Below are 13,696 nucleotides of genomic sequence, written 5' to 3' on the forward strand. Positions count from 1 at the left end.
TTGCTCGACAGTAATTTATTCACCGACTGTAATATATGCTATCTTGAGAGAAGCCAATAGTGAAACATATGGCCCCCGAGTCTACTTTATGTCATATAAGTTTCCGATCTACAATTCTAGTTTACTATTTATTTTGCAATCTTTATTTTTCAATCTATACAACAAAAATACCAAAAATATTTATCTTATTATCTCTATCAGATCTTACTTTCGCAAGTAACCGTGAAGGGATTGACAACCCCTTTATTGCGTTGATTGCGAGGTTCTTGTTTGTTTGTGCATGTAGTAAGTGACTTGCGTGTAGTCTCCTAGTGGATTCATACTTTGGTTCTCAAAAACTGAGGAAAATATTTACGCTACTTTGCTGCATCACCTTTTCCTTTTGAAGGAAAAACCAACACATGTTCAAGAGGTAGCACGTGCACAAAGGGTGCATGAGCCGAGTTCTGCATCAAACCTACTTTTTATTGTGTGGTAGGGTGTATGGGCTGTCTTTTTTTTAGACTAAAGAAAAGACACCTAGAAAGGTCTTTGTGTGATATGGACCGTTGGATCTGTTTTGGATGGAGATGAAGAGCCTAAAGTTGCAACGTGTGAAGTCACTGGATCTCAGTCCGCTCCTCCCCTGCTGCTCGGTCAACTCGCCGCCGCCCCTCTTCAACCTCGCCGCCGCCAGAGGTAGCACGACGTCGCCGCCGTGAGAGGTAGCACTTCCGCCCTTACCCCCCCTCCCCGTCCGCCCTCCTCATCCCCTCCTTAACCTCCTTCTCCCTCCTCCCTTCCTTCCCCTAACCCCCTCCCCCCATCCTTCATGCCTCGTCCGTCCTGTCGTGACGAACCCTAGCAGCTTGTGAATTGTTTTACCTTGTACATAGAGCTTGTTATGGTTAATTAGACAATGAGTATTTTTTTTGTGAACTGCTTTATCTTCTGTACAGAGAGCCTAATTCGTTACATATTTTTCTTTACATCTCAATTAAATGCATGAAGGTTGCCAAACTTGCCATTGCTATTAATTTGTATTCCTCTATTCCCTTCTGATTATGTTGTTTAGGTGGTAAGAACGAGCACTGTAGATGTTTATCTTTCATATGTTGTAGCTATTGTGCTCAGATCTAGTTTTGTTGATTGCTTGTCATGCTGAAAAAATGGTGTGTGATAAGTTTATTTGTTTTTATTTTTTATATGGATGACAAAAGCAGGCACAGTTGACACCAATCCAATCGTGTGCAAATTCCCTTGGTCGGGGCGTCAGACGAGGGCACACACACTCTGCAAGTGCCACCCCGAACCACTGAACCGCAAGCAGCGACAGCGCTGGCGACTGAGGGGAGGAGGGGCTGCTGACAGTGGGATCGAGCGATGGCAGGTGAGCCCCGCGCCTGCCGCGCCCAATGGTGTCCTTCCACGTGTCTCCCCACCTAACTGGAGGAGCCGTCTGCCCTTGAAGCTGTCCGGCGGCAGGCGGCGGCGAAGCGGGGCGGAGGTGGCGCGGCCGGAAAGAGCGCATGGCTGGCGGCTGACGGGAGCAAGAGGTGGGGGGAGAAGTTCCTCCTGCTATACACGCCCTTCTGGCTCACGCTCTGCCTCGGCGTCGTCGTCCCATTCAAGCTCTACGAGGTACTAGTACTAGCTGCTGTCACCTGCTGGTGGATCTATCTCATCTTGGGAGCATTTTGGTGGATCCTAAAAGGAATATGGGATCCTAAGAGAAAGATTTGATCTTGGTAATTTGTTTTGTGCCGATTGGATTTACATTTTTCTTCCTCTTAATCATTCTTGTATTTTTTGTTGCGATGTGCAGAGTTTCACAGAGCTGGAATATTTGGTTGTTGGATTGGTGTCAACCGTGCCTGCTTTTGTCATCCCTCTGCTCATCGTAGGAAAGGTAATTTGGCACGCTCCTCCTACTCTCTCGTCAGATCAACTTCGGAAGATCTGTTCGATGTGATATTCAGTCTTCAGAGGTGCTCATGAGTCATGACTACTCTTCGTAGCAAAAAGGGGCAGTGTTTGCACAGCGGTATTACTGTTTCACCAAATTCAGGTGTCTGCCGTTAAGTCAGAATCGAGAAACGTTATATGCATAAACATAGACATTAACATTTCGTTGCAATTAAGATGATAACCAGAGTTGAGAAAACATTTTATGTTGAGAATCTACTAGCACTTTGGTGTTTTGGATCAGCAGGCAATTCATGTTTCCAACCATAGCAGCAGTTTCTCTGGTCTACACAAAGGAATTCATCAGTGCTGCAGTAAATGAAAAATTAATAACGAGAGTAAGGGCATGTATGCAAATATTAAATGTTGAGCGAACACATGACAAAAACTATAAAAGTGGGGAAATAAATGGCAGAGCAGGGATGGGAGGAGAGGGTTGCCTCAGCAAGTCAGCTTCTCCATAAGGACGGGCTCCTCTCTCTTGCAGCTCTCTTATTTGAGCTCCAGTTTTGCATTGCATCTTTTCCCTTTTGATTTGTCTTCCTATTTTTGATCCTAAATTATATCTTCTTTAATTTGGTCCATAAAGGATAGAATTTTGAGCTTATTATGTTACTCTTGTATACTGGTGTCATATATTTGAAAGTTAACTTCATTTTTTAACCCCATTTCAGGCAGATAGTATTAGAAGTTTAAAAGATCGTTACTGGGTCAAGGTATGTACTTTCAGTGTGGATCTTTTGTAAGCCAATTTGACTTCCAGAAATGGACACAGTCCTGGAAAATCCCATAGTTGTGTGTAATATGATTCTGATATATGGATCTGATTCAGGATTATATTTTTCACTACAATTATACCTTACTCAGATCTAACTTGGACCCACAGAAATTTAGAAGTGGTTTTATAACAGTTGATGTATCAAATGTTTACCATATTTTTGTCAAGTGACACTCATGAAAGCTTTTGTACGCACATGAAAGCTTTTGTAATACAAACTCAGCAAACTACCCTGTCTGAACAAACACTAGTGATATATATTCTTCTGTTACGACAGTACTTACTTTGTTGCTAAACTACTAATACAGGTATAATGAGTAGTACTTCTCATTGTCTATGGACTTAGTTTTATGTGGTAATGCATTTTCTCGTATTATCTCTTTGGAACTGTTTGCTAAATCCACGATACATCTTTCAATTGCAGGCTAATGTTTGGATTATAATTTTCAGTTATGTCGGTAACTACTTTTGGACACATTACTTTTTTACAGTTCTTGGCGCATCCTATACTTTTCCTTCATGGAGGATGAATAATGTAAGATCTTCACACAGGGATGGATGGGTGGAGAAATTTCACTGAATGCTACACATGTCCCTTTTACTTACTAAACTTATAAAATCATTTTGCGGAATACTAAACTTATAAAGTCAATCAATGGCTCAATGCTAAGGAAACTAGAAAATTGTCTCATTTCATTGCTTTGTTCCCACTTCATATATTCCCTTCCATCAATTCTCTTCTGCAAATTAGGGGTTAATAGCAGGGTTGATGCTTGTGTATATTAGTTGAGCACCATATGCTGACGGTATTATTCATTAATTCAGATTTTATATTTATTTTTTTATTTTAATTTAAAACTTTGTTTGGTTGCTACATAGTTTCTGTCACGTTATGTACATTATTGACACAAACTAGATACATATCTGTTGCAACTCTTCTATTGCAATTCTGTTTGTAGTTCATCTGTGGGATAGTAACTAGTTATTCAAATGTGCTACAATAATTCTACTTATTTGTTTGCAATGCTTAATGATTTTTTTTCTTCATGTTTCAGGTACCCCATACAACATTTCTCCTAACTCATGCCTGCTTCTTGTTTTATCACATGGCATCGAATATGACACTTCGTAGATTACGTCACTCTACAGCCCACCTGCCACAGTCTATTCGGTGGTTGTTTGAAGCCGCATGGATTTTAGCACTCTCATACTTCATTGCATACTTGGAGACCCTAGCCATAGCAAATGTATGTTCCCACATATATTCCTTCCTGCATAGAGTGCTATGAATACTATGAGATTTTTTCTCCCCAATCTACTAATATTTAACTTTCATCTGCTTGCTTACAGTGGCAATCATCAATATTTTGTGCGTTAATTCTAGGGTAGAAACTATTTTGATTGAATCCAATCTGTTATTACTTTTTGTGTGTGTATTTCATGTGGCTCAGTTGCACAGAACCCATCTATTCTAACGATGTATCCTTCTGGACTAGATAGATACCAGAGAACATGCAGCCAATGCCTTTTTTGAATCTCTAGTTATGGGCAATTGTGGATAAGAACTTCTAGGCAATCCTTGATATCTCTTAATTTTGTTGCTAACTACTACTCTGTCCGATCCATAATAAGTGTCACAGTTTTGAACTAAGGTGCGACACTTATTTGGATCGGAGGGAGTAGGTTATATCAAGTTTGTATTGTCCATTAACATATAAAATCAGTAGTAGCTTGTACAATGCTTTCGACACACGTTCTACTGTTCACTGTCCGGGCATTGTGATCCTGCAATCAATTCTCTGGTGCACTCGGAAGAATAAAATAACAATTAGGTAAACACAATCAAATACTTATACTTACATACAAAACAGATGTCATATGTAAATAATTTGAAAACAGCACCTGGTTATTGCCACTTATAACATTTTGAGGAAATTACCGCCTCATGTTTTGGTTGCTTGACGTCGAGAAATCCTTAGTTCCTAATGTAAATTGTATCATCTACTCCGTATTTGACCAAGATTCATCACCTTGTCTCATGAATTTAACGCTTTAGTGTTTACATTTTTGGTGTAAGCAGATGTTTTTGTCTCAGTCTTGTTTATTTTCCATGCATCAGAATTTCGTAAGGTACTTGGGAAAAATAAAAAAGCAAAACATTCTACGCCCATGCTGCAACTACTTTGTGGCATCACATAACACTGCATTATGAAGTTATGTTATATACAGCCACAGTATGTCATTGTTTGTGATGTACATACAATTGATGTTGTTTTCACTTTTCAGTGATGCTATCCAGAAAGCTAAATGTTTCTTTGCGTATACTAAGATCTTTCCTCTTCTGCATCCTTTTTTTTAATTTGTGAATGAAGTCTTCCCTTTCTGCTCCCCAAGATACTACATTCCTGATGTTGAAATTGACCTTGCAGTTTCCATATTACGAATTCGTCGATCGGGACATAATGTACAAAGTCGGATCATTGTTTTATGCAATATACTTCCTCGTCAGCTTTCCGATGTTTTCAAGGTAAAATTTATCTGAATTTAGACGTGTACAACTGGTTTCATTGATAATGTCATCTTTGATCTATTTCATATTGTTGATCTATCAGCTATGCATAGGGAGAATATCCTCATTTGCTCCTCCATCTGCTATGACTTTATCTATCAAGCTCATTGTTAAACAGCAATATCTGGTTCTGAACTCGGTCAATGCTTGCGAAAACATTTACTTTTCTCAAGCTGGCTATCTTAAACATCGCTAGCTTGAATACCCAAAATAATAAGTGTAGTTCTAAATTCCAACAACTTACTTTCGCTCACATCATCGCAGCTGGGTGGATAGGCCTCTCGCTGTTCTCTCTTTACCTAGTTGTCAATCTCATAATCCATATTCAACTCTCTGCAACTCTTATTTGGCATTCAGGATCGACGAAAAAGCAGAGAAGTGGGCCCTTTCCAGGGTTGCCGTCGACGCTCTGGGTGCAGCGATGCTTGTCACGATAATACTTGACTTATGGCGCATATTTCTGGGGCCAATCGTGCCCATCCCTGAATCAAGACGGTGCGGCCAGCCGGGGCTAGCATGGTTTCATCCGCAGAACGAAAGCGTCTAGTTCAGGAACGATGTGGATTCTTCTGTACCGTTGACCCTCCGCCAGTGCCGGTGTTTGTCAGGAATCAATAATGTTCTCCTCTCCATTGGAGGGATGAAAATTGCACCGTCAAGGCGTGTTCTTGCTGATTAATGGACCGATTTCTTGTCTGCGTGTTGTATTTGTTTCGTGCAAATAGAGAACTGGTAATTTGTAAGTTCAGCCTGATCTTAGAAACCATCTTGAGTACGGTGGAGGCAATGAAAATTTGATGTCAACCAGAAAGGGATTCTTTTTTTCTTTGAGAAAACCAGAAAATGGTTCTTGATCTTGACGCACCACGGTCTGAGTGCGGCTCGACAGTACCCTTCGGGGTGTTTGGGGCATGCATGCCCAAGGTTAACTCCCACGCATTTGTTCCGCGTGTGTCTATTTGGGTCGAAATGGACGAATCACGTCTGCTCGGTGTTTGTCTGGACATATTTTTAACCCAAATTTGGTCAGCTTTGCGTCCATACGGATACGAGCGGACATGTCACGTGCCCTCTGGGTGTCTAGGTATGCACATCAGCCACACTTCTTGAGTGTGTCCTTTTGAATGACAAGTGTGGTGAGGGGCCGGCCTCATTCACTTCTCATCAAAAGTCCACATCTAGAGCGGGTGGTGGGAGGCCAGCCTCATTCACTTGCCATAATTCCACATCTAGAACTTGCTCCCCCGACGCCAGCCGCGGTCACCATGGGCTTCTTCGGCCACAACAAGCTTGGCAAGCATGACCATGAGGCCGGTTCATTGTGCTTATCTACACCTGATAAACAGTTAATTCATAAAAAATAGTAGAAGTGAAAAAAGATTTTTATTGGCATCAAAGATGATTGAGTGTGCAAGGAGCATGCAGATTTTCGTGATGTTTGGACATTTGAGGAGCTCCGGGCAAAAAATACAAACTGAGCAGTGTATTTTTTCAAAGTTTCTTTCATAGCCATCTTTTCTTTCTTTTGCCATGACCTCCTGGAATGTCCGAATGTCAAGAATTTCTGGACACATCACGCATACAAGCATCCTGGATGCCAAACAAAATGATTGTTTAGTTTTTTTGGTATTGTAAATTATTTCACTGTTCACGCGCCAGGAGCAGATGCACTTGGGCACCAAATGGCCGCCTCCGCTATATATGGTTCATTGTAGGAGTCAAACGTTGGTCTATATAATTTGGCTATCTTCTGATTTTTCTTCTTCTTGGTTTCTTTCATTTTTTTCCTGTGTAGAGGTGATCATTTCTTGGAAAAAATTATAAATTAAAAAGCACCATGTAATTGCGTAAAGGATTCACGTATTTACAAAATGTTCATGTAATTCTAAAAGGCGTTCAGGTATATTTTTTATTAATATTTGTTTAAATGAATAAGCACGCATCTAAAAAAGTGTCATGTAATTTTGAAAAGTGGTTAAGCCTTCTAAAAGAAGTTCCATGTAATTTTGAAAAAATTCATGTAATTTGGAGAGGATTGTGTTATTTTTAAAAGTATTAATTATTTTTACAAAAATAAAATTAAAAGGTGTTACTGTACTTTTCAAATGTTTGGATATTTCTTAAAATGTTCGTGTATTTAAAAAATGAAAAGGAAAAATATTTAATATATATATAAAATGGAAAAAGAAAAGTAAAAAACTGGAGGAAAATCCGTAAAACACCAAAAAGAACCTAGCATAATAAACGTTCTAAACGGGAAGAAAAACGGAAAAGATCTTCTGCGTTATGGCCATGAACAAGTGAACGTATGGAAACCGCATGGGCCTTCCTTGCCGCTTAGGCTCTGTTCTTTGCGAGTGTCCAAAAAGAAAACCCTTTTTCTCTGCTCAAAAAGAAAACGAGAACCCCTTTGTTCAGCTTTGCGTCCACACGGATACGAGCGGACGCGTCACGTGTTTTCTTTATGTCCGGGTCTACACGTCAGTCACACTTCTCGAGTGCGTCCTTTTGAATGACAAGTGTGGTGCGACTGTCCAGCGCCCAATGCGAACCCCTTTCCTCCACTCAAAAGAAAAAAAGAGAACCATTATCGAGGGAGAGAGAGAGATAGAACCCCTTTCCATTTTCTTCACCATTTCACGATGTTTTTTCGCATGTCATGTTCTACATAAAAAAAACGGAGACATGACGCTCCTCCGTTGAGAAGCTTTGCTGGCCGACGCCATGTGCATCCATTCCACGTGATGAACAAACATACTTAGGCCTTTTTTGGTTTGTTGGAATTTCATAGGAATTCTAGAGGATAGAATTTTTATAGGATTTTTTTCTTTAGAGCCCTTTGATTCATAGGAATGGATTCCTATTCCTATATAGGATTGGTTCCTATCCTCCACATTTCATAGGAAAATAAAAATGAGCCTAGACTCAATGAAAAAAATTTTTCGGTGTCAACCAAATGACATCTCGTTTCCTATTCCTACTAATAGGATTTGAGATACATATCATCTCATTTCCTACAAAATTCTTATTCCTACGATAATCCTATCCTATGAACCAAATGAAGCCTTACATGCTACAACGGCCGGTATCCATACATTCAGTAACAAATCATTATGAACCAACGACCATTGTTAACTCGGAGAAGATGGCCCCAAGTGTGGCACCAGCGTTCCATATTTTATTCTCTTCTCTACTACTATTAAACAAGAGAACATATTCAACGCTAAACGTACCCAGCCTAATCTACACACAACAACCCAAATTAATTAGAACCATCCAATCAGACTCATCCATTTAAATCTAACCGTCAAGATAACAATAACCCTCACGAAAAGTGCGTTTAGCAGTTTCAGTTGGCGGACGAAAACTCTGCCTGCGAACGAAATGTCCCCCGATTCGCAACTTCCCTGTCCGCTCACGCAAATCACGCGCCCCCGAATTACGGGAACTTCCTTCGCGATTGCATCTTAACGCATCAGCTCCCGCAATCGTCAACGGAAACCAGGGAAAAAAAGTCTCTCCAACTCGCGATCCCCGCGTCGCCAGCGGCTCGGTGGAGAATCCTAGCCGCCGCTCCTTCCTTCCCCTACCTCCTCCCCGTCTCAGTGCCACCGCGGCGGGGCACCTGGCTCCTGACGGCTTGGCGCAGGTGTGCTGCGAGCACTGGCTTCCTCGGGCGACATGGAGGCACGGGCTGCGCTGCGCATGCCTGGAGTTCCCCCAGCGGCAAGATAGTGCGCATGCGCGTCGCCGGCATGAGTTCCTGCCTGGCTTAGCGGTGACACGGGCAGGTGGCCGGAGGGCCCTGCGGAGGTGCTGGCGCGTTGGATGTATTGGAAGAATTATTCAATCGATGGGCTGGGATGCGGTGAGGGAGTCCTGGATTAGGGGGTGTCCGGGTAGCCGGACTATACCTTCAGCCGGACTCCAGGACTATGAAGATACAAGATTGAAGACTCCGCCCCGTGTCCGGATGGGACTTTCCTTGGCGTGGAAGGCAAACTTGGCAATGCGGATATTCAAGATCTCCTACCATTGTAACCGACTTTGTGTAACCCTAACCCTCTCCGGTGTCTATATAAACCAGAGGGTTTTTAGTCCGTAGGACAACTTCATGATACAACAATCATACCATAGGCTAGCTTCTAGGGTTTAGCCTCCTTGATCTCGTGGTAGATCTACTCTTGTACTACCCATATCATCAATATTAATCAAGCAGGACGTAGGGTTTTACCTCCATCAAGAGGGCCCGAACCTGGGTAAAACATTGTGTCCCTTGTCTCCTGTTACCATCCGGCCTAGACGCACAGTTCGGGACCCCCTACCCGAGATCCGCCGGTTTTGACACCGACATTGGTGCTTTCATTGAGAGTTCCTCTGTGTCGTCGCAATCAGGAAGGATGCCTCTTCCCGTCTTTAAAGACGGCGCCGTTACTAAGGGAGCCTTGGCTGTCGGCCAAACTCTCCGGCTAGGCGATTTTCTCATGACCGCCTGTTCGGCCGTTGCGCCGACGGTGATCTCTCGGGTCATCAAAAGCAATCTTCACGTCAGCTCGGAACTCGTCGAGCAGTTAGATCCAATGGAGCTCTCTTCCATAAACGAGCTCTTGGATTGCATCGCCGCCTTGGGGGTCACTGATTATGACCAGGTTGGGCTTAAACCCGATCTAAGAGAAATTAATTCTCCCCAAGTCACCCATCACGTTGCCGTAGTAGAGGCACAGTGCGGCGACTATTCATCTATCTTAAGGACTAGCTACGTCCGGATTCCAGATCCCTCCAAGCCGGATACCCGCGGAGGGGAGGATGTAACTCAAGACCTAAACTTAGAATCAGGCAACGGGCTAGATTCACTAGACAACATCCAAGAATCCAAACCTCAGAGTTCGGAAACTCCTTGGCCTCTGAGTCTTAGATTGGGTGAAGTTCCAGATTTAATTCCACCCACCCGCCCGAACATAAGCGATCTATCCCAAATCAGGCAAAAGCCCGAAGAAACAGTACATCATTACTGGGCAAGGTTCCTCCTGGTTATGAACAGGATAAAGGACCGCCGCGAGGAAAACGCAATCTCAATCTTCTGCAATAATTGCATGGACAAGGGAATCCTCAACGCCACAGGTCGTCGTGATCTTACACGCTTCGCTGACTTGGCGTCCATAGTACAAAAGTACTATGCGATGGAAAGCGCCCGGAAAACCAAAACTAAATTTTGGGACAATCCGGCCCTGAATAGAAACCTCGTCCGAAATAAAAGGGTGCATCATCATCAGACACCCGGGTTAAAAACCAAAAAACCAAAACCCTCTACAGGGCATGGAACTGTACTGGAGGGATGGCTTAATGGACCCTGTAAAATTCATAGTACAGAGGACGCCACACCAACTCATAGCCTTAGAGCATGTTGGATACTCCGGCAGGTGGCCAAAAGGGGCGAAGATCTCCTAATTCCGGAGGCCGCAGAAAGCCACCTCAGGGACTCCAGTACAGTCTTAACAGTCTTCGAGACTTTTGCATCAAATAAAATGCGAAAAAGAACACTCCGCAGCTTCGCCGAAGTCTATCAAGTACCAACAATAAACCCATGGAGTGACACGGCTATTACCTTTAATGCCAGCGACGAACCTAAATTCCGAACAGCTCGAGCACCAGCCGCATTGGTACTCAGTCCTATAGTGGACGGCTTTCGCCTCACCAAGGTACTCATGGATGGAGGCAGCGGATTGAACCTCATTTATAAGGAAACCCTTCAAAAAATGGAAATAGACTGGAACCGCATTGAGCGAAGCAGCACAACCTTCAGAGGAATAATCCCCAGTCGGGAAGCACGCTGTACAGGAAAAATCACACTAGATGTGGTGTTCGGCACGCCGGATAATTATAGGTCCGAAGAGGTCACATTCCAAGTGGCCCCGTTCAGCAGCGGATACCACGCTCTGCTGGGGCGGGAAGCGTTTACAATCTTCCAAGCAATACCCCATTACGGGTACATGAAGCTCAAGATGCCCGGGCCGACCGGAATCATCACTCTCGCTAGTAATCCGGACATAGCACTCCGTGCCGAAAACAAGACAGCCGCACTGGCCCTTGAGGCATTGTCCGAAGCCCTAGCGGCTGAGGAACTGACTACGCTGCGCTCCACGGTAAACAGGGACGATGTGATACTCGACAAAAGATCCAAGTCCACCTCCTTTAAACCAGCGGATGAAATAGTCAAATTTCAGGTCCATCCAACGGACCCCAATAAAACAGCTTCCATCGGGGCACAATTAAACCCCGATGTAGACGCCGCACTGTGAGAATTCCTACGGGAGAACTGGGACATTTTTGCATGGCACCCTTCGGACATGCCAGGAATCCCACGCAGGCTGGCCAAACACAGCTTAAATATCCTAAAAGGATTCAAACTTGTCAAACAAGCCCTTCGGCGTTTTTCTGAACCCAAGAGACAGGCAATGGGAGAGGAGCTAGCCAAACTATTGGAGGCCGGATTCATCAGAGATATAAAACATCCGGACTGGCTAGCAAACTTGGTGATGGTACCAAAGAAGGACAAATCCTGGCGCCTGTGCGTTGACTTCAAAGACCTCAACAAGGCCTGCCCAAAGGATCCCTTCCCCCTCCCCCGCATCGATCAAATTATCGATGCCACTGCAGGACACGATTCATTGTGCTTCCTCGACGCATACTCCGGTTACCATCAAATCAAGATGGCCGAGTCAGACCAAGCCGCAACGGCATTCATCACCCCATACGGCCCATTTTGCTTCAACACAATGCCTTTCGGGCTAAAAAACGCCAGCGCAACATATCAGCGCATGATTCAGACATGTCTGGCAAACCAGATCGGCAAAACAATAGAGGCATACGTGGATGATGTGGTCGTAAAAACAAGACATGTCGAATCTCTAGTAGACGACTTGAGGCTTACATTTGACAACCTCCGAGCATATGACATCAAACTAAATCTGGAAAAATGCGTTTTCGGCGTTCCAGCCGGAAAGCTCTTGGGCTTCATTGTATCCGGTAGGGGAATCGAAGCAAATCCAGCCAAGATCCAAGCTTTGTCACAATTGGATATCCCAAAGGACCTCAAACAAATACAAAAATTAACCGGATGCGTGGCGGCTCTAAGCCGCTTTATTTCCCGGTTGGGAGAAAAGGCGCTACCCCTCTATCGCCTCCTTCGGCGCACCGAACACTTCGAGTGGACGGACGCCGCCACGGCCGGACTCGAGGAAATAAAAGCCATATTGGCAACAAACCCCGTCCTGGCCGCGCCAAACATCGGCGAACCAATGCTATTGTACATTGCAGCAACCCATCAAATTGTCAGCGCAGTACTCGTCGTCGAGCGGGAAACGGATGGACACAAATTCCCCCTTCAAAAGCCGGTTTACTATGTGTCCACTGTCCTCACCCCATGCAAATCACGGTACCCACATTATCAAAATATTGCATATGCGGTATTCATGGCATCCCAGAAGCTACGACACTACTTTCAAGAGTGTTCAATCACAGTAGCATCGGAAGTACCACTCAATGATATTATAAACAACCGTGACGCAACGGGCCGGATTGCAAAATGGGCCATCGAGCTCCTCCCGTTCGACATAACTTATAAGCCACGGCGAGCTATCAAGTCGCAAGTTTTGGCCGACTTCGTCGCAGAATGGACGGAGGCCGAACTCCCTAAAGAGTACGGCACATATTCAAACTGGATAATGCACTTCGACGGTTCCAAAATGTTGGCCAGACTAGGGGCCGGCGTCGTTTTGACGTCCCCCACAGGAGACACAGTTCAATATGTACTCCAGATTATGTACACGGACTCCAACAATGCAGCCGAATATGAGGCCCTTTTACATGGTCTCCGGATGGCAGTATCCATGGGCATTCAATGCCTAGAGGCGCGCGGGGATTCGAACCTCACGATATCCCAAATAAATGGAGACTTCGATGCCAAGGATCCAAAAATGGCAGCTTACCGCAACGCCGTCCTCAAAATGTCAGCTCGGTTTGAAGGGCTCGAATTTCACCATATAGCCCGAGAAAACAATCAGGCGGCAGACGTCCTGGCACGCATCGGCGCAAAAAGCGATGCGGTCCCCCCCAACATCTTCCTGGAAAGGCTGTTCAAGCCATCCATAGTATGGGAAGGGGAACATGGCAATATCAGTCCGGACCCAACCGCACTGTCCGACGCCGAACAATCTGACATAATCGGAGGCTCTGCCAATGAAATAACAACCTCAGCCCATGTACTAATGGCCGTTATCGCCCCGTGGACAGAACCATTCCTAGCCTACCTTACTAGGCAGGAACTCCCAGAGGACCAAAACGAGGCACGCTGTATAGTGCGGCGATCTAAAGCCTATAAAGTCCATGAGGGAGAACTTTACAAG

The 13,696-nt window shown here is 44.3% G+C and overlaps 1 protein-coding gene across 2 annotated transcripts; it reads left to right on the top strand.

The window, feature by feature from the left end:
• Nucleotides 1-562: 562 nt before the first annotated feature.
• On the top strand, nt 563-6,102 carry LOC125515008 (cycloeucalenol cycloisomerase-like). Of its 2 annotated transcripts, none has more exons than XM_048680417.1 (9): nt 563-704; nt 1,203-1,369; nt 1,451-1,620; nt 1,805-1,888; nt 2,619-2,660; nt 3,147-3,257; nt 3,778-3,969; nt 5,152-5,249; nt 5,649-6,102. In XM_048680417.1, exons 2-9 carry the CDS (start codon nt 1,363-1,365, stop codon nt 5,836-5,838), a joined length of 894 nt encoding a protein of 297 aa, XP_048536374.1. In that variant the 5' UTR covers nt 563-704; nt 1,203-1,362; the 3' UTR covers nt 5,839-6,102. The 2 variants fall into 2 exon arrangements, with proteins under 2 accessions (XP_048536374.1, XP_048536375.1); XM_048680418.1 differs by having other exon boundaries at nt 576-704; nt 1,200-1,369.
• Nucleotides 6,103-13,696: the final 7,594 nt, after the last annotated feature.

This window comes from Triticum urartu, chromosome 6 (assembly GCF_003073215.2).
Source record: "Triticum urartu cultivar G1812 chromosome 6, Tu2.1, whole genome shotgun sequence".
NCBI lineage: Eukaryota > Viridiplantae > Streptophyta > Magnoliopsida > Poales > Poaceae > Triticum > Triticum urartu.